The following is a 27,581-nucleotide window of genomic DNA, read 5'->3' on the forward strand; positions in this document are numbered from 1 at the left end:
ATATTGACCAAAAAAAAAAAAAATTACAAAACGTTGTCACTAAATTATATATTTCTCACACATGCCATGGTTATATGTGGAATTGCACCCCAAAATACATTCTGCTGCTTCTCCTGAGTACGGAGATACCACATGTGTGGGACTTTTTGGGAGCCTAGCCAAGTACGGGACCCCAAAAACCAATCACCGCCTTCAAGATTTGTGTGAGTGAAATCAAAAATTTATGTCCTTAGAAATCTTGAAGGTGGTGATTGGTTTTCGGGGTCCCGTACGCGGCTAAGCTCCCAAAAAGTCCCACACATGTGGTATCCCCGTACTCAGGAGAAGCAGCAGAATGTATTTTGGGGTGCAATTCCACATATAACCATGGCATGTGTGAGAAATATATCATTTAGTGACAACTTTGTGCAAAAACAAATCAGTTTGTCATATTCCCGCAACTTGTGTCAAAATATTCCATGGGCTCGACATGCCTCTCAGCAAATAGCTTGGGGTGTCTACTTTCCAAAATGGGGTCATTTGGGGGGGGTTTTGTGCTATTTTGGCATTTTATGGCCTTCGAAACTGTGATAGGTAGTGAGGAGCGAAATCAAAAATTTGCGCCCTTAGAAATGCTGAAGGCGGTGCTTGGTTTTCGGGGTCCCGTACGTGGCTAGGCTCCCAAAAAGTCCCACACATGTGGTATCCCCGTACTCAGAAGAAGCAGCAGAATGTATTTTGGGGTGCAATTCCACATATAACGATGGCATGTGTGAGCAATATATAATTTAGTGACAACTTTTTGTAATTTTTATTTTTTTTTTGTCATTATTCAATCACTTGGGACAAAAAAAAAAATATTCAATGGACTCAACATGCCTCTCAGCAGTTTCCTTGGGGTGTCTTCTTTCCAAAATGGGGTCATTTGGGGGGGGTTTGTACTGCCTTGCCATTTTAGCACCTCAAGAAATGAGATAGGCAGTCATAAAATAAAAGTTGTTTAAATTCCAGAAAATGTACCCTAGTTTGTAGACGCTATAATTTTTGCGAAAACGATTCTATGCATTAAAGGAACACTAAAGGTTAGTTTTTTATTAGATCAATTAATTGCTGTAAGCAAGAGCATTTAAATATCACTTACCTCGTTTTTCCTTTTGACCTCCAAAATACAGTAATCCAGGTTTGAAAATGCCATTTCATAGTTTACATAGTTAGTCAGGTTGAAAAAAGACACAAGTCCATCCAGTTCAACCACAAAAAAATTTCCTGTCTCTCCTCTTCTTGCTTTCCATCAGCATCTGAGCCGTTTTGCATGGTGGAAAGCAGAATGTGCTCACCCCCTCCCTATGACTACAGCCCTGCGTGAAGATGCTCTCTTATCCCTCACAGGCATGGAGGCTAAGCCTAATGGGAACTGTAGTTCCCATTAGGCCGTGATGTAGCAAGAATGAATGCGCACCGCAAACCAGGAAGTCAGTGAGAATAATGATTCAGGAGTGACGGAGGTGAATAAAACAGCTTCATTTCAACAGGTATCAAACTAGTTATAATGCAAAACATTACTTTTTACTTTATCAGCTACTGTCAGACTTTAATTTAAGAAGGAAATATTTTTGTCTTTACAACCCCTTTAAAGGTGAAAGGTGTCTGTGCCAATGGATTCTCAGCAGGACTCGAAAACGCTACCGCACAGGTGTCCCCTTGGAATGTGGGTGTCTGAGGTTGGCACTTGATGCAGGGAGGAGCCAGGATCGCCACTGGGGGACCCCAGAAGAGGAGGATCAGGGCCACTCTGTGCAAAACCCTTTCACAGAGGAGGTAAGTATGACATGTTTGTTATTTAAAAAAAAAAAATCTTTAAAACCCCTTTAAGCCATGTTGCTATGCTCTAGTTGACTTATTATAATGTCAAGTGTTGGCCTATTTTTGTCCCTACTCTTGGGGAAAGCACACATTCAATGCACACTTTACAATAAATGCATGTGTTATGTGGAAGTACTGCTGAGTCTGGAGACTGCACCACATTCCTAGTGCAAAAACTGAAGTAAACACTACAAATTTACCAACCCTACTATATAAAAATACCTATAAACTACTTTATATGCTACTGTATGTTCCTTATATTTCTTTTCTCCTGAAAAGGTCAGCCTTCAGCAGTGACTGATTTCTTCTGGCTTTGCTAATCTTTATAACCCTACAGGACACCTCTTATCCACAATTACAGGACATCGGAGATGTATTTCCCTGCTCATGAATCTGCTGTCTTCTGTCAAGCTGGATGTGCTGAAAAGAGACAGCTTATCAATCTCATCCTCCCTGCAGAACTGCTGGTTATTATAGCTCATGTACCCTGATGGAGCCACTGTGGTTATGTGACTTTTTGTACAGTTTATCGATTTAAAAAAAAAAATGCAACACATTAACCACTTAGTAACCGCCCCATAGACAATATACGTCTACAGGGTGGTTGCTTAACTCTGGGAGGGCGTACATTGACGTCCTCCCAGAATCGCGCTCCCGCGCGCACACGGGAATGTCCGTGACCGCCCGGTCCAGAGGACCCGGCCGATCACGAATCACGGTAAATTGCCGCTGATAGCGGCCGTTTACCACGTGATCGCTCCATCCAATGACGGAGCGATCACATGTAAACTAACCAGCGTCATTTGATGACGCCGGTTCCTCCTTCCTCTCTCTGTACCGATCGGTACAGTGTGAGAGGGGAGAGCGCGGGTGTCAGCAGCGCTGTGGATGGATCTGTGACTATTGCAGTCACAGATCCATCCATTTCTGCTCAGCCATCCCTGCAATACCCTGTGCAGTGCTCTGCAATACCCCCTGTGCAATACTCTGCAATACCCCCTGTGCAATACTCTGCAATACCCCCTGTGCAATACTCTGCATACCCCCCTGCGCAATACTCTGCATACCCCCCCCCCTGCGCAATACTCTGCATACCCCCCCTGCGCAATACTCTGCATACCCCCCCTGCGCAATACTCTGCATACCCCCCCTGCGCAATACTCTGCATACCCCCCCTGCGCAATACTCTGCATACCCCCCCCTGCGCAAAACTCTGCATACCCCCCCTGCGCAATACTCTGCATACCCCCCCTGCGCAATACTCCGCATTACTCCCCGGCAATACTCCGCATTACTCCCCGGCAATTACTCTGCAATACCCCTGCGCAATTACTCTGCAATACCCCGGCTAATACTCTGCAGTACCCAGAAAATACTCTGGGGAAAAAAATGCGTTTTAACCACTTCCCGCCCGCCATCATGACGTCCTTGACTTTGTGCAGGGATATCTGAAAGATGCCTGCAGCTACAGGCATCATTCAGATATCATTTTTTTTCAGCAGGTGATTCCCTATACCATAAGAACAATCATGTCGGCTGTTCCGCCTCTTGATTGTTCTTACAGGAGGCGAAAGGGGACGTCCCCCCTCCCTTCTCCCTCCGGTGCTTCTTCCGACTCACCGCTACGATCGAAACGAGGATCGTTTTTTTTTTTTTTTCAGGCATTCAAGCCTAGAGGTGAGATGTGGGGTCTTATTGACCCCACATCTCACTGTAAAGAGGACCTGTCATGCTATATTCCTATTATAAGGGATGTTTACATTCCTTGTAATAGGAATAAAAGTGATCAAAACATTTATTTTTGGGGGAAAATGTGTCAAACTAAAAAAAAAAAAAAATAAAGTGAAATGAACAATAAAAAAAAAAAAAAAATTTAAAGCGCCCCGTTCCCGCGTGCTCGTATACAGAAGCGACCGCACACGTAAGTCCCGCCCACATATGGAAACGGTGTTCAAACCACACGTGAGGTATCGCTGCGAACGTTAGAGCGAGAGCAATAATGTTGGCCCTAGAGCTCTTCTCCAACTAAAAAGATGTAACCAGTAAAAATATTTAAAGTGTCGCCTATGGGGATTTTTAAGTAGCAAAGTTTGGCGCCATTTCACGAGTGTGTGGAATTTTGAAGGGTGACATGTTGGGTATCTATTGACTCGGCGTAACTTCACGTTTAATATTATGCAAAAACATTGGGCTAACTTTAATGGTTTTTTTTTTTTTATATTTTTTATTAAATATAATAATATATAAAATATGTTTTGGTGTGTACAAACTCAAAAGCAAAAAATAAACCCCCAATTTTTTGAGGCAAAATAAAACATTAAATTGTATAATGTAAAGGGATACCAAATATGTCAATCCTCAAAACTGTCTGAACCCAAAAAATGCACCTTATTAGTTTAGACTAGTTAACAATAAATGTCTCACATCAGTGTGCATGGCAATAACCAATACAGTGCATTGAAAAAGTATCACCAAAAACGTAGATGTATTTTATTGCCATTGTATGTAATAGATCAACATAAAGTGGCACACAATTGTGAAGTGGAAGGAAAATGATAAATGGTTTTCAATTTTTTTTTACAAATAAATATCTGAAAAGTGTGGCGTGCATTTGTATTCAGCCCCCTTTACTCTGATACCCCTAACTAAAATATAATAGAACCAATTGCCTTCAGAAGTCACCTAATTAGTAAATGGAGTCCACCTGTGTGGAATTTAATCTCAGTATAAATACAGCTGTTCTGTGAAGCCCTCAGAGGTTTGTTAAAAAACCTTAATGAACACGAAGGTCAGGGAACACACCAGACAGGTCAAGGATAAAGTTGTGGAGAAGTTTAAAGCACAGTTAGGTTATAAAAAAAAATCTCAAGCTTTGAACATCTCACGGAGCACTGTTCAATCCATCATCCGAAAATGGAAAGAGTATGACATAACTGCAAACCTAACAAGACATGGCCGTCCACCTAAACGGACAGGCCAAGCAAGGAGAACATTAATCAGAGAAGAGGCCCATTATAACTCTGGAGGAGCTTTAGAGATCCACAGCTCAGGGGGGAGAATCTGTCAACAGGACAACTATTAGTCGTGCACTCCACAAATCTGGCCTTTATGGAAGAGTGGCAAGAAGAAAGCCATCGTTGAGAGAAAGCCATAAGAAATCCAGTTTGCGAGAAGCCATGTGGGGGACACAGCAAACATGTGGAAGAAGGTGCTCTGGTCAGATAAGACTAAAATTAAACTTTTTGGCCTAAAAGCAAAACGCTCTGTGTGGCAAAAAAACGAACACTGCACATCACCCTGAACACACCATCCCCCCCCGTGAGACATGGTGGTGGCAGCATTATATTGTGAGGATGCCTTTCTTCAGCAGGGGCAGGGAAGTCTGAGTTCATGGGAAGGTGGATGGAGCCAAATGCAGAGTCAGAGTCTGCAAAAGACTTGAGACTGAGGCAGAGTTTAACCTTCCAGCAGGACAATGACCCTAAACATACAGCTAGAGCTACAATGGAATGGTTTAGATCAGGTGTGCCCAACCAGTGGCCCGCAGGGCCCTCTGATGTGGCCCACAACCTCCTGCTCTGGGATGGAATAAAATAGAATAGAATACGGTTATTAAAGGTAAGTTTTTATTACTAAAATCACAGTGTATATATGGGCATATCTGTTCTGCAGTTGTTACTGGTCTGCTTTCAAACTGATCCACAGATACAGAGAAGTGCACCTGGGGGTTACCTGCACCGAGCCATAGACTTCTATTACCTGCGAGTTTGGTGTGCTGAGAGTAGAGTGGGCTCTATAGAGCCGAGTGGGCGGTCATCCACCAAATCCACTCATTGTGGCCCACGAACGGTTACCAAGTCGCTTAAGTGGCCCTTGCTCTTCAAAAGGTTGGGCACCCCTTGTTTAGATCAAAGCATATTCAAAGCAGTCAAAATCCAGACCTAAATCCAATTGGGAATCTGTGGCAAGACTTGAAAAGTGCTGTTCGAAGGCGCATGCGCGGGGTCTAGCTGCACGGTAATGCGGCACTAGAGCTCCGCTCCGTGGGGTGGATAAACCGCGTATAAAAACGCATCTTTAAACACCGCAAACAAACGGGACAAGCAGGATAACGTTCCGGGAGGTGAGGAGCAGCTTTTTATATAATAATGGTGCTCGGGGGTGCCAGGAGTAAAGGCAAATCTAACCCTATTAGCGCAGCACAGCAGCCAAAGGGCTCAGTGAAAAAGGCGCCATTCACCTCAGGCACCTCAGAGACAAGCGCTGCAGGGAATAGCAAGCAGCGCTTGTCAAAGGGAAAAAAGCAAACAGCATCTCTCAGTGTCCTGAGCACAGACCGTGAAGAAGACAACATGTCTACTATATCACAAATGCCTGCATTAAATGCCACTGTCCCCTCAGAGATCCTAAAACAATTTGAGAGGATGCTTAATAAGGCGCTGCAGCGCACCTCAGAACAAATTACTACAAACCTGACTAAGGAAATAAGGGATCTGGGCAGCCGCACAGAAACCCTGGAGGCAAAAATGGACGAAATTGAAGTTTATACGCAGGATTGCCAATCAGAAATAGATGTACTGAAGGAAGAGAACATGGAACTCCACAGTAAATTGGAAGATTTTGAAAACCGCGCCAGAAGATCGAATTTAAGATTCAGGGGAATTCCAGAGACAGTTCTTGACCTCTCAGGTACCATTTTGGCATTATGTAAGGAATTAGTACCAGGACTTGATGTACAGCGACTGGAATTTGATAGGATACACAGAGCACTAGCCCCTAAAAAAACTGATGGCCCCCCAGGGACATAATAGCAAAATTCCACTACTACAGATCAAAGGAACAGGTTCTGGAAGCAGCCAGAGAGAAAAGTAGTCTAACATTCCAAGGGCATACTTTTCAGATACTCGCTGACTTATCACAGCTGACTATCACCAAAAGACGTGCTATGAAGCCCCTTTTAGTGGAATTACAACAACGAAATATTAAATACCAATGGGGGTTCCCTTTTTCTCTACGATTTACGTTCCAGGGAGCAAAAATAGTGTGTAGATCACCTGATCAATTGCACCAAGCCTTAATTGATCTGAAGCTTATTGATACCAGCAATACACACAGCTCCTCTCGCAGACGCACAGCATCAGCATCATCCCGAAATGGCATCACTCCACCTGAGAAGAATAACGGAATACATCATACAAACAAGCGTGGCCGGTTTGTACCTCAGCCCCAAGACCAAGAGGACACCATGGACTGACCAATCTTTGGAGAACTTCACGATTTTTTTCTTCTTCTCATGCTCATGAGAATGCCCAGTGAGATGAAGGGAAAAACTGACAGAACCTAAAACTGGATGATTTTTATTTTTATTTTTATTTTTTATTTTTATTTCTATTTTTATCTTTGTTTTTATCTTAATTTTCTCTTTTTTTTTTTTCTCTTTTCCCTTTTATCTTTCATTGCTCTACATTCTTAAATCATCTTATCTCCTGCTTTGTTGCCCTTTCCCTCCCCCTTGCCATTCGGCGGGGGGGAGGGAGGGGGGAGGCATTAAAGCCAGCTGTACCCTCTGTAGGGTACCTTACATTCCAGCTGACAGTTATTGTTTCTTACACCTTAGACACATTATAGGATCCTCTTTCACATGCTCTTTTACTATCTTCTAGTTACACTACCTGTAATTTCTTTATCACACTACACCTCCTCATGCATTGGAAGCCCGTTCAGCTCCTGAATGAGTAGCAAACTTCGAAGTGCAGAATCTGTTCTACTTTGTTATACACAGTGTAGATCCTTAATTTAATATATGGATAATAAATAGAATTCTACTCCCGCACAAACTGTAGAACAATACAGTGGATCCTTTCCGGGTAGGATGTGCAGAAATATTTGATCCCTTTATTTTGCCTTACATACAGGCTGACCTTTTTTATATTCTCCTAGTCAGTTTGACTAAGGATATTTTGCCCCTGCACACACTTCTCGCCCACTTAATGGATGGCGAGACATTAGCAGTGTCCCATATGACATAACAACACGGCTCTACCGTGTACTATCACCTTTTAATGGTGTATATTTGTACATTCACCCAGCGGTTTCCCACCTCACGGAAACAACTTGTGCTCCCTCATGATCTCCTCGGTTCCCCGCACAAATTCGCGGGGAATTGATGGGATCCCCTTTCCCCCTGGCGGGGGCAGTTCCCCCCCGTCACGGGTAAACGCGATGGACATTATTGGTCTAATGTTGAATGCATATTTCCTAACTTTTTTTGTGTTTTCCTTCCCTTTCAAGGTTGAATACCCTATAGTTCCCTTTCCTTTTTCCCTCCCCAAGTCTGCAGGGACTGGGTCGGTCAGCTGTTCCTTGGATTGTAACGGTAAGATGAGCAGTGAGGTAAACCTACCATGGCACCACTAAACGTACTATCGCTGAATGTACAGGGATTGAATGTACCACAGAAAAGAACCAAGGCATTTAGAACGTTTCAGGCCAAAAAAGCCCATATAGTCTGTTTACAGGAAACCCACTTTACTACAAACACAACTCCTAAAGTCTATTCAGCCTCAGCCTCAGTTAAAAAAAGGGGCACGCTAATTGCCTTCCATCGTACCACTCCTTTCACTCTACGATCTGAAATTAAAGATCCGCAGGGTAGATACCTCATATTAACAGGTCAAGTGCTTGATACGGAGATCACAATAGTTTCTTATTATGCCCCGAATCTCAATCCAGTACCATTCTTATCACATCTTTTTCAAATGCTTAACACACATAAAAGGGGGACTCTCCTCATTTGCGGGGACTCCAACCAAGTCCTTCTACCATTTTTAGATAAATCCCCCTATGTTTCGCCTAAACATCCAGATACACGGTCCCTTCCCACCTTATTGGCTAAATACAACCTAGTGGACACGTGGAGAGAACACAACCCCACTAAACGGAACTACACATACTTTTCACATCCACACCAATCATTCAGTCGAATTGATCACATATTTGTGACGATTGGTATGGCTCCAGAAATATTATGTTCTAGTATTATACCCATCCCTTGGTCGGATCATGATGCAGTGTTTACCACGATAGCATCTACTATTCCGAAAAACCGTGATCCTACTTGGTACCTTCCTGAGATAATTCTCAAACACCCTGCCCATTGCCTAATGATTGAACAAGCCCTGAAAGAATATCTTGATCTCAACTCCAGTCCTGACATATCCCCGCTCACGTTGTGGGAAGCCCACAAACCGGTCCTCAGAGGAGCATTCCAACGACAAATAGGGATCCTAAAAAGGGAACGAATTTTGATGGCGAATAAATTGGAAACAGAATATAATGCAGCATTTCAGGCCCTTCAAAATTACCATTCTCAAACTAATCGATCTCGGCTCGACAAAGCGCGCTTGGAATATGATTTATTCTTGACCGACGCGGCGAATAGAACTCTTAATAGATCAAGACATGCTTTTTACAAACAAGCTAATAAGCCAGGTGCATATTTAGCCAGAGCTCTCAATAAACTTGATAAGACCTTTAAACCCATAAAATTAAAAATAGCCAATAATATATATTCTAGTAACCCTCTTAAAATAGTCCAAAAATTTAGCTCGCATTTGAAAGCTCTTAACTCGGAATCCACAGAGTTCGACACTTCTGAAGCGAACACTTTTTTCGCCCATGTTGACCTTCCACAATTAAGTCAATTGCAGAAAACACAATTGGAAGAACCCATTACGAAAGATGAGGTAGCCTTGGCCATTCGTGAACTGAAACTTAACAAAAGGCCGGGACCTGATGGATTCTCGGCGAATTATCTTAAAACCTTCTCTGAACTACTCTCACCCAGATTGGCTGAGGCATTCAACAACTTGCTAGAACAAAAAACCTTCAGACCTGAAACTTTGCTAGCAACAGTTTGCATGATTCCCAAACCACATTCGGATGACACACTATGTACCAATTATAGGCCCATATCCATGCTCAACATAGACATAAAACTATTAGGCAAAATTTTGGCCACTCGCCTAAACAATTTTATCGGTAATCTTATAAATCGTGATCAGGTAGGCTTTATGCCTTCAAGACAAGCGGGTGATAATGTACGCAGAGCGTGTCTCTTAGCACACATAGCTAAAAAAAGGGGTATACCAGCATGTTTTCTTTCTTTGGATATCAAACAGGCGTTTGACTCCTGGGCGTATTTGAAGTTTACTCTACAGAAATGGGGCTTTGGTCCTAACTTTACTAATTGGATTTTGGCACTATACAATAACCCAAGAGCCTATGTTAAATACGCGGGATACAAGTCGGACACCTTTGAGGTCAAAAGAGGAACACGTCAGGGTTGCCCGCTATCCCCGTTATTGTTTGCCCTTCTTATAGAGCCGCTTGCCCAAAAAATCAGATCTGATCCCACTATCTTAGGTATAGAATTAGGTGGATATAAGCACAAACTATGCATGTTTGCAGATGACATACTTTTATTTCTTTCATCCCCACAAGTCACTGGTCCTAATCTCATTCCAATACTTAACAGATTTGCATCGTTTTCAGGTCTAGCTATTAACCCCAAGAAATGTGTAGCTTTAAACATATCTCTTTCAACAATGGAATTAAGTGCAGCCAAAATAGGTCTCCCGTTTGTTTGGTCTGAGAAAAGCATCCCTTACTTAGGAACACATGTTACAGCAGTCACATCTGATTTATTCTCCTATAATTATCCTCCGCTCCTAAAACAAGTAACGAAATTGCTCGGATTTTGGTCCCAGCTCCCATTGTCCTGGTTAGGTAGGATCAACGCAATCAAGATGACGATATTGCCGAAATTTTTATATCTTTTTAGAGTACTCCCGAGTCCGATACCGGCTTATTTTTTGAGGGTGATACAAAAAAGAATGACAACCTTTATATGGGGAACATCTAGACCCAGACTACAAACGCAAATCTTGCATCTCCCCAGAACACGGGGAGGGTTAGGAGTTCCAAATTTTACAAATTATCATAGGGCAGCGCAAATCTCTACCTTGGCCAAATATCACGCTAAAAAGGAAACACCACTATGGGTGGCGATTGAGGCAACTGAATGTGATCCCATCCCTCCAGCTAATTTATTATGGATTCCCCCCAAGCTACGTAGGAAAATTAGCAACCCCATTATCAGACACTCTCTCTCACTTTGGGACAGTTATAAATCTAAATATTCACTGGTGTCCCCCCTTAACCCACTGCTCTCCTTTTATAAAAATCCAGCATTCTACCCGGCGTGGATCTACCCTAATACATTCAAGGCATGGGTTAGGAGGGATTGTATTTATAAATTTTTGGATTCCTCTGGTATCATGCCCTTCCCAACAGTATGTAAAAAATATGATATCCCTTCATCAGAACTATTCCGATACCTCCAAATAAAAAAATGTGTGGAAACTCAAGTGGCTACCACGGCGCAGAACAATCAGCTGACTCCCTTCGAATATATTTGTAAAGATAATCCGCATGTCAGAGGCGTGATTTCGGCTCTATATTCACAGTCACTATCCCCTGATACCTCAACAAAATTACCCTATGTACAGAAATGAGAGAACGACTTGGGTGTGGAACTCAGTACCTCGGACTGGAGCCAAATATGGCGGAACACCAAGTCGGCCTCTCCGAACGTTATAGCGCAGGAAACGAACTATAAGGTACTGACTAGATGGTATTTGGTACCGAGTAGGATAGCTAAATATGCCTTAGATTACGATGGACATTGCTTTCGGGGTTGTAACACTGAGGGTACATATTTTCATATTTGGTGGACGTGTCCGACAGTAAAGAAGTTCTGGGACAAGATTTTTAAGATGGCGAATGCACTGACTGATTTGAGAATACTTCCAGAGCCTAAAATGGCACTTTTGAATCTAAAGCCCAATACTCTAACACACACACAATTTAAGTTACTAACGCAACTTTTTACGGCAGCCAAACAGACCATAGCAAAAGCCTGGAAGACCACATGTATCTCAACGACTGAAACGATAAACAGAATGAATATTGCTATGACACATGCCAAAATGGATGCGTTAGACACAGACACGTTCACCAATTTTGAAACATTATGGACCCCTTGGATACAATATGCATTTCCAGAATACTTTAATGAAGGTGTACTGCTGCCATGGTAGCTTTCCTATGTGACCACAATCGTATATTTCTTACTTTGGCGACGAACAAGGAACCATCCCTGCAGACTTCCTTTCCTGTCCTCCCTCTCCCCTTCCTATTCTCCTCTTTTATTTTTTATTTTATGTTACCCCTTTTTCCGGTCTGATATTGTATAAGGGGGTACCGTCATGTACCTACCACTAACTTTGAAAAGGCTACGAATCTTAGACTTTATTAGTTGATAAATGGTATGGTTATCTTAAATAAGGTAGTATTGTCTTTAATATTTTACTCAGCAGTCACTGCAATTAGTTGTATAGACTTTATACGTTGCTGTATTAGTTGCTGGAACTCTCTCTAATAGTTGATGAAATGTGACTGACAAATTTTTGTTTATTGTTACTCACGTGAAGATGATGCTACGTGTTACTTTTACAACATATTAACCACCTTTATATTGTAACGCATGTATGCTTCATGTTTAATTTATTTTTTAAGCTTAATAAAGATAAAATTGACAAGGAAAAGTGCTGTTCACAGACACTCTCCATCCAATCTGACAGAGCTTGAGCTATGGGCAAGAATGGGAAAAATGTCACCCTAGATGTGCAAAGCTGGTAGACACATACCCAAAAAGACTTGTAGCTGTAAATGCAGTGAAAGGTGGTTCTACAAAGTATGGACTCGTGGGCTGAATACCAATGCATGGCACACATTTCAAAAAATGTGTAAAAAAAAATTGAACAATTTATCATTCTCCTTCCACTTTACATTTACATACCACTTTGTGTTGTCTTTTTTTACGTGTTTTGGTGGAAAATTTCAAGGGGTATGAATACATTTTTAAGGCAGAAATACAAAGAATAGAGCCAGAAACTCCAAACGTCCTTGTTGCTTCTTTATTGGTGCATAAAAAAGTGAGTAAAAATATACAGGGCTCATGCATTCCGGCTTACAAGCCTCGATCACAGGCTTGTAACCCGAAACGCGTAAGCCCCTGTATATTTTTACTCACTTTTTTTATTCACTAATAAAGAAGAAATAATAAAGAAGAAATAATAAAGAAACAAAAAGGACGTTTGGGAGTTGTCAGCTCTATTCTTTGGGGCAGATCCACAAAAGAATTACGCCGTAAGTTCCCGCGTCTTAGTACGCCGTCGGATCTTAGGTGCATTTTTCCGCCGGCCGCTAGGTGGTGTTTCCGTCGAATTCCGCGTTGAGTATGCAAATTAGCTAGTTACGGCGATCCACAAACGTACGTCCGGCGCATTTTTTTACGTCGTTTGCGTTCGGCTTTTTCCGGCGTATAGTTACCCCTGCTATTATGAGGCATACTCAATGTTAGGTATGGCCGTCGTTCCCGTGTCAAATTTTGAATTTTTTACATCGTTTGCGTAAGTCGTTCGCGAATAGGGATTTGCATAGAATGACGTCACCGTCGTAAACATTGGCTTGTTCCGGTTTAATTTCGAGCATGCGCACTGGGATACCCCCACGGACGGCGCATGCGCCGTTCAAAAAAAACATTGTTTACGTTGGGTCACGACGTATTTACATAAAACACGCCCCAATCACATCCATTTGAATTGCGCGCCCATTCGCCGCCAAAAGATACACTACGCCACCGTAACTTCCGGCGCAAATTCTTTGAGGATTCCAAAAAAAAAGTAGGTTACGGCGGCGTAGTGTATCTTAGATACGCTACGCCCGACGCAAAAATGTGCCGATGTACGTGGATCTGCCCCTTTGTATTTATGTCTGTACTGGTGTAAAAGAGCACCAGAGCCAGAGCATCCATTGTAGATTTTATCAAAAGCCTGCAAAGGACTTACACTGATTTTGAGTGTTGCATTATCTGCTTTTACTTTTTCAAGGCACTGTAAATAAAGGAATATCCAACTGACTTCCTGGGAATGCCGCTGGAGAATATTGGACCATGGTTTATTATTATTATTATTGCCTTACTCTGGATCAACTGTGGGTATAGGATTCTGTAGATGTAGATTTCCTATGTATTTATTTTTTATATTGGTTGAATTAGACATGTGTCTTTTTTCAACCTAACCATGCAAGTAAACTTATGTCTTTGTGTTCAGTAATTCCTTCCTTGCATTACACAAGTTAGCAAAAGTAGTTCCCAGACTAGTACACTACAAATATAACTCGATAAAAAAATATATATATATTTTTGGCCTTTATGTTTAACACTTCAAGGCTTATAGATCACACTTTATTATCCTCTTATAAATATAGAATGAATGTCATGAGTAGCTTTTCATGATTTATTTAATTTAATTTAATATGATCATTACAGTAAGCGTGAAGTACACAAATGACAACTTTCAATGAATAAGAAAAGATTTGTATTTAAAGGGAGTATGCTCTTGGGCACCCAGAACTCTCTCCATCCAGATCTTCCATTTCAATTTTCTTAAATTCTTTCATCCCAGAAGCATTCTCGTCTGTGCCTTTTCACAGCAACGTCACAATCTCTGACACTTTGATGGCCATTATTTATAAGTCTGTACCTTAAGCTAGTCAAGGCCGGGAATATAAAGGATTCACTGTCTTTATCAAGTAGATGAAACCTTCAATTTTACGTTAGGGCTAAAGGAAATCTGTCCAATATGAGGAATTTCGGAAAAAAGTATAAAAAGATACTAGCTAGTGAAAAGCTTACAATACAATTCAAGAAGAAAAAAAACTTGTAATGCATCAAATATAACAGGTTTAGTTCTGTCTAAGTTTTGTTTTCAAAGCATTGTCTAAAGCAAAAAAATAAATAAATAGTTTTTTGTTATTATACTAAATAGGCATCACACAGCTTAACAGTGAAATTCCTCCCTATCAATAAACTTTTAGAACATCGATTATTAATTGATTTTAATCAATTATAAACAAAAAACAAAAAAAAACATGTCACAGACCTTATCAATTCAAAAAGTTTACAATAAAAAAAAAAGTTGAAAATGTAACATTCATTGAAAAGTATAGGGCATTAAAAAAAAACTTAACCTTACTGTTAGAGGAGCTTGTTTTGTTTTTTTTATAAATAACAAACATGTCATACTGGCCTCCACTGTGCAGTTTGTTTTGCACAGAGTGGCCCCGACCATCCCCTTTTGGGGTCCCTTGGTGGCGCTATCAGCTCCTCCCCACATTGTATAACCCCCAGGAGAAGCGCTCTCCCAGGGGGTTACCTTGCGGGAGTGATCCAAAGTCCAGCATTTGCGTCCATAGATGCAGAATGTCGGACTCAACTCCGCCCCCCACATCATTGGATTTGATTGACAGCAGCGGGAGCCAATGGCTGCACCGCTATCAATCTATCCAATCAAGAGCCGAGAACCCTGGGCAGAGAGGAAGAGCATGTCTCCGCCGTGGGAATTACAGGGCTTAATGCGTAAAGTGAAAAAACACGAGGGTTTACAACCCCTTTAAGGATAAACTGTCACTTTACTTCCCAATAGGCCACCCTCTAGGAAGGAATACTTATTGAGTCACATGCTCTCCCATGGGAGAGATACACCCAAGCTCCAGTGTCAGATGTGTCGGACACATGGTGGTATTCCAGCACTGTCACATTGTTTTATAGTAAGGTTACTTTGCGGTATAAGCAAGGAAGCTCAGACCTCTGCAGTGTAGAAATGTGCTTTTACTAAACAAAATTGCTATACATACAAAACTATTACAATATTAGGAATACAATTTAAGACTGTCAGCTATACCTATGACATGCAAAATGCCTAGCAAATAAACAAACTATAGTCTATACACAGTAAAAGTACACTTAAAAGTTACTTAACTCGTGTTACAGTGAAATCATGATCTGCATAGCAACAAGGACCCAAGATTCTATAAGCAGTTGCTGGAGATCAGGCGAAAGCATCTTCTTTTGCTCTTTACCTTAGTTTAAAAAAAAGACTGCTCAAACTGTAGTTTTCAATTAGAGAGGCGTTCTCAAATTCTACAAGATGGCATTCTGGTATCATACATGCCATAAGATATATATATATATATATATATATATATATATAACCTATGTCAGGTTCTCAATCTATTGTTTACGACAGGGGTCTCAAAATGGCGGTCCTCCAGCTGTTGTAAAACTCCCACAGGCAGAGGCATGATGGGACTTGTAATTTTTCAACAGCTGGAGGGACAGCCTGGTTACCAAGGCATTAGTTTGAGAAATATCCTCAAACAGTAATCTGATTTCTTTTTTATATGTAAACAGATTGCCCCATGCACTATTATGTATGATTAGGTATAATGTATGTATATATATATATATATATATATATATATATATAATATGTATATATATATATATATATATATATATATATATGTATATATATATATATCTCAAATGCAACACACACACACACATGGGGGTGGTCATATTCTACCCCACACCCTGTAGTTTCACTCCAAAATAGCAAAGCAAGGGCTCCAATATAGAGTGGCTATAGAAACAGAGCCAGAATAAATGACTGGACATACTAAAAACGCAAAAAAAAATACAAATCAGCAAAGCAATATGAAAAGAATTTCAGGTTTACAAAAAGTATGAACTCCTTGTGATGCATTTGCCTATATGTCTCAGTCTAATTCTCCCTGCTTGCCCTGTGTAATTCTGTCCTCGGCTAACAGGTTATTGACGTGCTAATGTCCCCTCACTATTTCTAAAGGTTAATTGATCTATTGTGTTGTGTGAAGGAGATCTGTGTTTAAGTGGCTTGTGTTAATTATTCTGATTGCTCCAGTGTGGTAATTATCTCTCTATATGCGGGGTCGAGCGGTCTAGTTAATGTATTCAGTACAACTAGTAATCAGCGTCATTGATGTCATTGTCTAAAGAAAATGTGTTTTCAGCATCGGCTCCGTCGTGTCTGCCTAATCATCTGTATGGAAGCCCCAGTGTGAGGGGGGTGGAGATTTGTCATTGTAACAGTTTTGGAAATGACATATAAGCTGTGTGATATAACATTAAAGTCTGTCTTGTTCTAGCAGTAAGCCTGGACTAATGTGTGGCTTAATGGGCGATCTCAGGAATATTCCTCCTAGTGGAATATTGGGTGATTTTCTTATGGAAGAAGGGAATCTTTGACGGGGATATCATACCAATACCGTCAAAATTGGTTGGTAGCAGTGGGATTTTCCCTTCTATTCCCCTTCACACCCAGATTCCAAGCAGACACTGGAAGAACTACTGGAAGTTCGTGGAAGGATTGCTAGCAACATAACCAAGCGGGTCAGCATTGCAGAATCAATGGAGATAGACCAGGAGGACGGGATTGCAGCAACGCCAGCAGTACAAGAGATGGAGACACCAGTGATTCAGGAGGAGGAATCGCCAGCCAACAAGCTAATGAGAGAGAAGCTAGCATGGTTCGGCCCGAACCCAACGACGAATGTGGTGCTGAAAGTGATGGACCTGTTAGCGAAGGAGGCTAAACAAATAAGAGACGCAGAACTACAGAAGGATAAACAAATAAGAGACGCAGAGCTACAGTTAAAACTGGCAGCAGTCCAACAAGCAGCCGCACATCCTCCAAACAGTGAGTACAGCACAGCAGACACAAGGAAGATCCCGTTTAGCGCTTTTAAAGCTTTTGATGAAAAGGACTGTGAGATTGATAACTACCTGGCAGATTTTGAGCGACAATGTAACCTGCACCGAATAGCTAGAGGAGAGTGGGTTGCAATATTGTCAGGCAAACTGTCAGGCAAAGCTTCTGATGCTTTCCGTACCGTGCCAGAGCAGGATATCCATAGCTACGCCCGGGTTAAAGAAGTCCTCCTGGCTCGTTATGCAGTAACCCCAGAGTCCCACCGACAAAAGTTCAGGGACTCACGCAAAACCACAAAAGACTCTTACGCGGAATGGGCATGCCAGTTATCCCTGTCGGCCTCTAACTGGGTTAACAGCAGCCAGGCCACCACCGCAGAGGACATTTTGCAACTAATGCTCCTGGAGCAATTTTACAATCACATCCAGACGGATGTCAAAGATTGGGCGAGAGATCGCAGGCCCATGACTCTACCAGAGGCCGCGAAGTTGGCAGATGAATATGCGGATACTCGCAAGACAAACCAGGTCACACCACGGGTACAACCTCCACGACCAACGGCGCCCTCACACCCACCAGCCGCTAGATACCAACCACCTAACAGACCGATGACATCTAGCCCTCGCTATCCACGCCAGGAGGACAACGAACAACGCTGCTTCCGGTGCAAACAGCTGGGTCACTTCAAGCAGAATTGCCCCATGAACGACAACACCAGGTCAAATTGGTCTCAACCTGGGTACCGCCCACCAGCAGCAGCCCATTGTGTAGACTCGGCTTGGGATCCCCAGGAGCTGGGTCCGGAAGAACCATCGGACACCATTTACGAAGTCCTCACGGTACAATCTGGTATTACGGACAACAGGGAACACCATTGTCAGCTGGTCATGGGCGACAGCCCTGAGCCGGAGGGGCCCTGGAGGGAGCGGGGCAGAAAGAGGCACTGCCGGCTACCCCCCAAGAAGAAGAGGTCCTGGAAGCCGTATAACAAGCTGACCTGGGAGGAGAAGAAGCAACTGGAGGAGAGGGAGTCGCAGCGGGTGCCCCAGATGCGGGCCGAGATGTTCGCCAAGGGCCCACCGGTGGCCCCTTACACCACCACCCAGTTCCTGATGATGAAGGACCACGTGGAGAGCCTGCAGGACATGAGCAAGCAGGAGCTGATCCGTGAGTACATGGAGCTGGAGGAGTGCATAAGCCGCATGGAGGAGGAGAACAACCACCTGAGGTCACAGCAGGCTGACCCCCCCAGGCTCCATGAACTGGAGATGGAGCTGGAGAAGCTCAAAGAGGAGAACTGGCGGCTGCGGAGGGAGCAGAGGGTGCTGACCCTATGGGGCACTGATTTCCCCCCCCCCCCGAACTCTGAGCACCGGTGCTACAGCATTTCAACAAATATAACTTTTTCTTTTTATGAATCTCCTGTGACTGTCACTTCAGAGCCATAACCTGCCCCTCCCATAGCGGGACACCTAGACGGCGGCGCACAGACCCATTCGCCGTCTTCACACTGACTTCTGGTGACTTTGCAGATCGCACAAAGACTTGGGGACTGACCGGCGTGTGATCTGACGACCCGGTGGCATACCTGAGTCTGAAGCAGTTGCCAAGGGAGGTCAGTCACGCCAAACGGAGTTAACCTCGGACTAAAAGCTCTAAACCCGTCAACCCTACTGGACCAGGGAAGGTCAAACCGGGTTTGCCGTAGCAGGGAGAAAAAGGGGGGCCATTGTGATGCATTTGCCTATATGTCTCAGTCTAATTCTCCCTGCTTGCCCTGTGTAATTCTGTCCTCGGCTAACAGGTTATTGACGTGCTAATGTCCCCTCACTATTTCTAAAGGTTAATTGATCTATTGTGTTGTGTGAAGGAGATCTGTGTTTAAGTGGCTTGTGTTAATTATTCTGATTGCTCCAGTGTGGTAATTATCTCTCTATATGCGGGGTCGAGCGGTCTAGTTAATGTATTCAGTACAACTAGTAATCAGCGTCATTGATGTCATTGTCTAAAGAAAATGTGTTTTCAGCATCGGCTCCGTCGTGTCTGCCTAATCATCTGTATGGAAGCCCCAGTGTGAGGGGGGCGGAGATTTTTCATTGTAACAGTTTTGGAAATGACATATAAGCTGTGTGATATAACATTAAAGTCTGTCTTGTTCTAGCAGGAAGCCTGGACTAATGTGTGGCTTAATGGGCGATCTCAGGAATATTCCTCCTAGTGGATGTTCTTATGGAAGAAGGGAATCTTTGACGGGGATATCATACCAATACCGTCACACTCCTCAAACACTTTTTGCCAGTGAATTGTGACCCAACACATCTAACCAGTCAATAACTGTACTCCGTGATTGATTGCTTTCCTATTCCTAATGTTCGCTAAAATACAGATATAGTTACATAGTAGGTGAGGTTAAAGGGGTTGTAAAGGTTTGTTTTTAATTTTCTAAATAGGTTCCTTTAAGCTAGTGCATTGTTGGTTCACTTACCTTTTCCTTCGATTTCCCTTCTAAATGTTTTTTTTCTTTGTCTGAATTTCTCACTTCCTGTTTCTCCTCAGTAAGCTTTCCACCATCATCCGAGCGGTGGAAAGTCAGTCAGAACAGCTTACTGAGGAGGAACAGGAAGTGAGAAATTCAGACAAAGAAAACAAAGAAAAAAAACATTTAGAAGGGAAATCGAAGGAAAAGTTAAGTGAACCAACAATGCACTAGCTTAAAGGAACATATTTAGAAAATAAAAACAAACCTTTACAACCCCTTTAAAAAAAGACACAAGTCCATCCAACTCAACCTGTGTGTGTGCACGTTCATGTTAATAGTACATTGTATATCCCTGTATGTTGTTGTCGATAAAAGGTACCCATCTAATAGTTTTTCTTTTAATTATCAATGCTCCCCGCTGATACTACTGCTTGTAGAAAAGAATTCCACATCCTTACCGCTCTGAGAGTAAAGAAGTTACAGAGTTTAAGGTTAAACCGCTTCTGTTCTAGTTTTATTGAATGGCCCAGTGTCTTTTTAAATTCCCTTTTACTGAAAAGTTTGTTCCCTATGCTAGGGTCACCAGTGCGGTATTTGTACATCGATATCATATCCCCTCTTAAGCGTCTCCTCCAGAGAGAACAAATCAAATGCTTGTAGTCTTTCCCCATAGCGTAGATCCTCCAGTCCCTTAATTAGCTTCATTGCCTTTCTCTGGACTCTTTCCAGTTCCAGCACATCCCTCCTGAGGACTGGTGCTAGGAACTGGATGGCATATTCCAGATGAGACCCAACCAGAGTGTTGTAGATTGGGAAAATATTACATTTTATCTCTGGAGTGATTCCCCTTATTATTGCATGCCAACATTCTGTTGGCTTTGCTTGTAGCAGCTTGGCATTGCATGCCATTGCATGCCATTGCTGAGCCTGCCATCTACTAGGACCCCCATGTCCTTTTCTATCCTAGATTCATCCAGAGGCTCTCCCCCTAGCGAGTAAATTGCATTCACATTTTTGGCACCAAAATGCATTACTTTTTTCAACATTAACCCTCATTTGCCATGTAGTTGCCCACCCCATTAATTTGTTTAGGTCTTCTTGTCAGGTTTCCCCATCCTGCGTCGAAGTTATTACCCCGCTTAACTTTTGTATTGTCTGCAAATACTGAGATTGAGCCATTTATTCCATCCTCCAGTACATTTATGAATTAATTAACAGGTTCCCGACCGGCCCTGAATGTACCATGTGATCACTGTGACCAATCATAGCTAGCAAAACAATGACATGTACACAATGAATGGCATTAAAGGATGCCATCCATTGTACAATTGTCATGTTATCTGCCGTGATTGGTCAAGGCAATCACATTGTGGCGTCAGTGAGCCAAAGCCAGCTGTGCCCATCCCCTCACCAACCTAGCACTTGATGAGTGCTGGAGGAGCAGAGTAGAGAGCCGAACAGACCGAGAACGGAGCGATCAACGGTCATGTAATCGCTAGGTTCTCTGGCTTAGAGCTGCCAGGGGGCAGCTGCAGCATCAGACAGATTATGCAACATAGAAGTGAGAAAAGAGGTTTGTTTTTTTATTAACTACCCCAAACTATTAAAGGGATAAAACAAATGGCGTAGTGGATGTAATCCAAAGATGTACTAAAAAAAAACTTGATATACAAAAAAAACTTGATCTACAGTGCATTCAAAGAACGATAGTGTGCTGGTAGAAAGCATGATCTACTTCTCATCTCCTGTGGTTCTAATCTGACCTGTAAGTTTGATACTGATAACCAGATCATTAAACGGTGAAGAAGAGCACTCTAACAGAGACATTAATTATAAAGGTGCAATAAGAGGTGATGCATTGAATCCTACTGGTCTGGAGCATGGATGAATTTTGTGTTCACTCCAGAAAGACCCTTTACAACAGCTGCCTGAATCAGAGACTATTTTAGTCTATATGATTAGCAAGCAAAGAACTGCTGCAGGGTATCCCTTAATAGTACAAGTGGATGCTGCCTGAACAGCATTGCATTATTCCTCCCTGGTTATTTGTTTGGTGGATGAAATTTCAATCTGATTTCTACAGCTATTTGACCAGGGGGAGTACATCGCTGCTAACATGATATTAATATAAACTGAGAATTCTCTATACCAAGGCAATTTTTCCTACCATGTCCAAAGCTAGTATACCTTCCATCTTACCAGTGATAAGAAAAAGAAAATGGAAAAAGATGATTTTATAGAACATAAGGTGAGGCAGTGTGGTAAAGATAGATTTTGTGTCTTTGCATTTAAAGGGAAAATTTAAGCAAAACTGATTTCCCTGATTTCAGTGGATGAAATGACTCCAATGGTGCCCCAGCTCCTGCAAAAACTGGGATTCTCAGAGCAAATATCAGTCCCCTAATGTCATTGCTGTAGTTTACCAATCTTGCAAATGACTAAGACCCACACTTTAAAGTGATTGTAAAAGGCAGTAGTTTTTTTTTTCTCTGTGCATTAAGAAAAAAAGTCACTGTGTGCAGCAGCCTCCCCTAATACTTACCTGAGGTCCCTCTGGATGCAGCGATGTTGCAGGAATGTCTCGGCTGCCTGGGACTCCCCTCCTCATTGGCTGAAACAGCAATGCAGCGCCATTGGCTACCGCTGCTGTCAATCAAAGTCAGTCAGCCAATGAGGAGAGAAAGGGGCGGACCAGCTGAATGGACACAGGGAGCTGCGACTCTGCTGTGGTGCCCCCGTAGGAAGTTGCTTTTACTCTGGGGTCACTCAACAGGAGGGAGGGGCCAGGAGAGCCAAAGAGGGACCCGAGAAGAGGAGGATCTGGAATGCTCTGTGCAAATCCACTGCACAGAGCAGGCAAGTATAACAGGTTTGTTATTTTTCACTGAATAAAAACACAATTCGTTACAATCACGTTAATGCACACTTTAGAATTCTGATGTGCCTCCACATGACAAATGTTGGTGTGGGCAACAGATTAATGTACCTGTTGGAAACAGGTACATGAATTTCAGGGCACACACCAGCATGTCCAGCGGTGCATTGAGACCACAATGTCCATATAGACACTCCAACTAAGCTCCCTGCCCACCACTGTAGCCGTCACACAGACAACAGGTCAAAGAGTTTTGTGTCAGGGATGGGGCCTGATAGGGATTTAGAGATTGGCCATTAGGTCTTCTCCCCTTATAATTAACAGCAAGCAGTGAGCAGAGCCGATCTATAGCCAATGCACAGCCCACTATTGGCTATACAATCCGCCCACTGCCTGCTGTCAATCACAAGAAGAAAGCAGACCTGAGAGTGAACTAGTGTGTCAGCTTCTCCATCCGGCTCCATCCATTGTCCTTAACAACTAATGACAAGTAGGGTGGGGTAAGATGAGGTGAGGTGAGGTGAAATGGGGAGAGGTGGGGTGAGGTGAGGCAGGGTGACGTGAGGTGGGATGGGGTGAGGTGGGGAGAGCCAGGGGTAATGGTGGCAAACATGCTGCCTGTTGTACAGAGAAGGGCATCATTGCTTGTCTCTATATGTCAACTTCCAGGTGATCTTAATTACCACCAGTTTGGTTATCTACGAAGTGACGTGTATTTATTTTTTATTTGGTGCACTAATATTACCTCTTTGCTTTTACCATGTGTCCAACGAAAGCTATTGACATTTTAAATCGCTGTACAGCTAGAACAAAAGCTGCATTGCATTCTCCCCACAGTTTCTGTGCCTGGTTGGAGTTTCTATAGGAATTTTCAGCATAGGCATTAGGTTGTCTGGCATCTGTCATAACTGTGACCCACCTAGCAGAATTTTCTTCTAATACCATTTGTCTTAAGGTTAAATGTCTTGCTTTTTTTATAGCCTATACAAAGTTCAATAAGGGTGCTGATGTACTGCCATAAAAGCAGTGTTAATATAGAAGGATCAACAACACCAACATTTTAAGCAATCAGATCAGAATTCTATAACAGAGTCAGCTCTTTTTAGGTTCTGATGTACAAAGATTATCTGTTGCAATTACTCATAATATGGCAAATCATAATGTGTTATTCATTCATAAGGGTAGTTTTACTAAAGGAAAATAGACTGACACTCTGCAAGGGTATCTGCTCCAGAGCTCAGTAAATGAGATGAAACTTCACTTTACAAAGGATAACCAATCACATGCAAGTAAAATAAAATTGGATGAGGGAAGTCAACAGAGCCCCCCCCCCCTCCTCCTTTACTAGGCTCTGGAGCAATTTCCCTTGCAAAGAGCACAGTCTATTTGCCTTTAATAAATCAACCCCATAGTGTCAAATCATTGTCCTGCACTAAAACCAGTAATATTAGAAAAGCATTTTATGTCTACCCTTTAAGAGGACCTACATTTTGGAAGTTGTGCCCAAAAAAAAAGGAAGAGGAGGGCAAAGGGCAAGTTATCAGCATTACCTGCAATCTCTATGCAGCTGATAGCTTAGACACAGTCATCTAGGCTACCCAAGGCTGCAAAATGCTGCCTCAGTGTGCAAGCACTGGCTTCAGATATAGAGTTTAATGGTTTACCCATCATCCTGTGGCAAGCTATCAGATGGGAAAACTAATATTCTCTATGGCTGGATTCACACCTATGCAGTTTTAGTGCCTTTTGAATTTTGCAGATTTCCACTACAGTCCATTTAACATTGTTTACTATGGATCACATTCTGTAGTGCAAATCTGCAAAATGCACTACAAATGCATAGGTGTAAATCCATCCTAAAACTGATGCATGCAAACTATAGCAAACCCACATGTGCACTGTTGTAGAGGTGGTCAATTCCCAAGATAATGAAAAAAAAAAAACAGTTCAGGCAGTGAAAAATCCATGAAAATCTACACCTGTGTTTATATTTTATTTTTTCCTTACATTTTTTCTCTCTTTTCTGTGAAGAGTGCGAGTGAGGTGACGTGGGAGTTTTCACATGCAAGTTCAGTTAACAACGTAAAATATTTGCAAAGTTACTTACCAAAGTCAGTGGGGTGTTCTCTTTAGGGCTGTGTGCAGCAGTATTCCCAAGAAGCCCTATTGAAAAGAAAAGGCTCAGATGTAAAATGTGGGGAACAAATAGCAGCTGTACAAGGAACGGTTTTCTCAATGTAAGAAAGGACTGTAGTATTTCACATAAAATTTTAAAACATCACAATGCATAAACTGCATCTGCAAATAACCAAAGACGGACTCATAAAGGAACCAAAGAACAGCATAGCATTTTCTGGTGGTTCTACTGCAGGTACATGTACATAAATGTAAAACTCTAAACGTCCCCTTTTTTTAAATTTTTTAGCTATGTATTGGCGGTTGTTTATTAAAAGAAGTCGATCCAGCATGTACATAGAGTATACAGCTATTTAGTTAGTTACATAGTAGGCGAGGTTGAAAAAAGACACAAGTCCAACCTATGTGTGTGATTATATGTCAGTATTACCTTGTATATCCCTGTATGTTGTGGTCGTTCAGGTGCTTATCTAATATTTTTTTGAAACCATCGATGCTCTCAGCTGAGACCACCACCTATGGAAGGGAATTCCACACCCTTGCTACTCTTACAGTAAATAACTCTCCACGCAGTTTAAGTTTAGACCTCTTTTCTTCTAATTTTAATGAGTGGCCATGTATAGTATTTGTAAATTCAAATCAAATCCCCTCTCAAGCGTCTCTTCTCCAGAGAGAATAAGTTCAGTGCTGGCAACCTTTCCTCATAACGAATATCCTCCAGACCCTTTATTAGCTTTGTTGCCCTTCTTTTTACTCTCTCCATTTCCAGTACATCCTTCCTGAGGACTGGTGCCCAGAACTGGACAGCATACTCTAGGTGCAACCAGACCAGAGTCTTGTAGAGCGGGAGAATTATTGTTTTATCTCTGGACTTGATCCCCTTTTTAATGCGTGCCAATATTTAAGTAGTAAAGTTACAAGAGTTAAACCGACATCCGATCAGTGCTCGCAGCCTATGGCTGCAAGCAGTGACCAGTGTGCTCTGGTGGGAGGGGCAGTCCTCCTGTCAGATCACAATAGCTCAGCGTGGAGATTGCTGTACTAAAATTGAATAGTTAGTATGGCTGTACTAAACTCACATAGGTTGTATGGCTAGCTCGTCACAAGCTCCTCAGTTTATTATTTTTTTTCGTTGAGCTCACTGGGTTAAATGAAAAAATAAAATACTACCTGCGTACATCAGGCTTAAACATCTATTTCTGCAACATGAATAGGATTTGAAATCAAACATGGTATATTAGAAAAAAAACGCGGCTCCCAGTAAGTAATGGTGCTTTCCTATCTCAGATCCCTTTTAAAATGTCAAACTGTAAACACAAGTAGTAGAGCGACTGGCATCAAGACAAAAGGCTCAGTTAACTAAGGTATAATAAGCCATGTGTCATTTACCACAATTATTGTTCTTTTTTTAGCCACAAAACTGTTTTTTCCAGCTCTCATTGGCTCTTCTTGCTGAATATCATGGATATTATGGTAAATAATGATTGAACTTAAAGATGCTGAGCACCACGGAGCTGAAAACCAGCATATTAGCATCTCTTTGTTGCAAGAAAAATAGGTAAGCTAATGCTTGTCATTAATTAAAATTTTGTGACTTCAACAATTCCTAATTTTCAAACAACTCCTGCATTTTAATTAGTCTTGAAATCAAAGGCTAGATATTACCAGCCTGCTGATCAATAAAGCCACAATAATTAGTGTGTCTGCAATTAGACCGGACTAGCAAGTTTGCTGCATTGTTCAATTAATACGCAAAAAAAAAAAAAATCAAGTTCATCAATTCACCTTCCTTCAGGGCAAATGTTTAAATGTGCACATGAGCAGATGTTCTTCAGGCCCATCCCTGCTCATTATTGGCTGCGACAACAGCAGGAGCTATTGGCGGTTGTCAATCACAGTCAATAAGGAGGAAGTCGGGGGGGGGGGGGGGTGGCGCCCTGTCTCAGACACACAGAGGTAGCCGGGAGCGAGCATGCAGTTTGCTGCGGGGGCACCCAGGAGGGAGGGGATAGAAGCGCAGGTGGGGAACCCAATGTAGTGCCCTGCTCCTGTTGGGTAGGCACTATTTGTAAACTTAAGTTGTCTGAGCTGTAGTTTAGCTCATAATTATTATGCCAAATTATCGGTTTCTGTTCCAGTTCAGCTGCGTTGCACATTTTCCACTTGACTGTGGGTGTCGCTGTTACCACAGGTCAAGGATGGAAACAAAGCGGGTTGGGTGCATTGAGTATACTTTCACAGAAGCAGCTCAGTGGGCGTGGTCCCCGCCGCTGTGCATTCTGGGAGAGGGTAAAAGGGACAGACACTGTTCTGGCAGGGTTATTCCGATCCTGACCTGATGCCCTCCTGGCCTCAGGGACGTGCTAGCAAATTTTTTCCGGCCTTGGGGCCTGCTGGCCCGAGGCTCCATTACCGAGAGTAGGCCCAGGAGTTTTTGGGGCCTACTGGTCCAGGGGTGGTCCTGTACGGTCATGCCTGCGGGAAGAAGCCGAACAATTGGGGATTAAATTGGAGGACGCTGACAAAATGGCAG

At 42.5% G+C, this 27,581-nt stretch overlaps 1 protein-coding gene across 2 annotated transcripts in view; it reads right to left on the reverse strand.

The window, feature by feature from the left end:
- The window catches only part of B3GLCT (beta 3-glucosyltransferase), a 604,827-nt gene that overhangs the window by 421,093 nt on the left and 156,153 nt on the right, over positions 1-27,581 (reverse strand). For both annotated transcript variants that reach the window (XM_040340455.1, XM_040340454.1), the window contains one exon: positions 25,020-25,075. In XM_040340455.1, the coding sequence (XP_040196389.1) occupies positions 25,020-25,075 (56 nt within the window). The remainder of the gene's footprint in view (positions 1-25,019; positions 25,076-27,581) is intronic.

The sequence above is a fragment of the Rana temporaria genome, chromosome 2 (assembly GCF_905171775.1).
Source record: "Rana temporaria chromosome 2, aRanTem1.1, whole genome shotgun sequence".
NCBI classification, from domain to species: domain Eukaryota; kingdom Metazoa; phylum Chordata; class Amphibia; order Anura; family Ranidae; genus Rana; species Rana temporaria.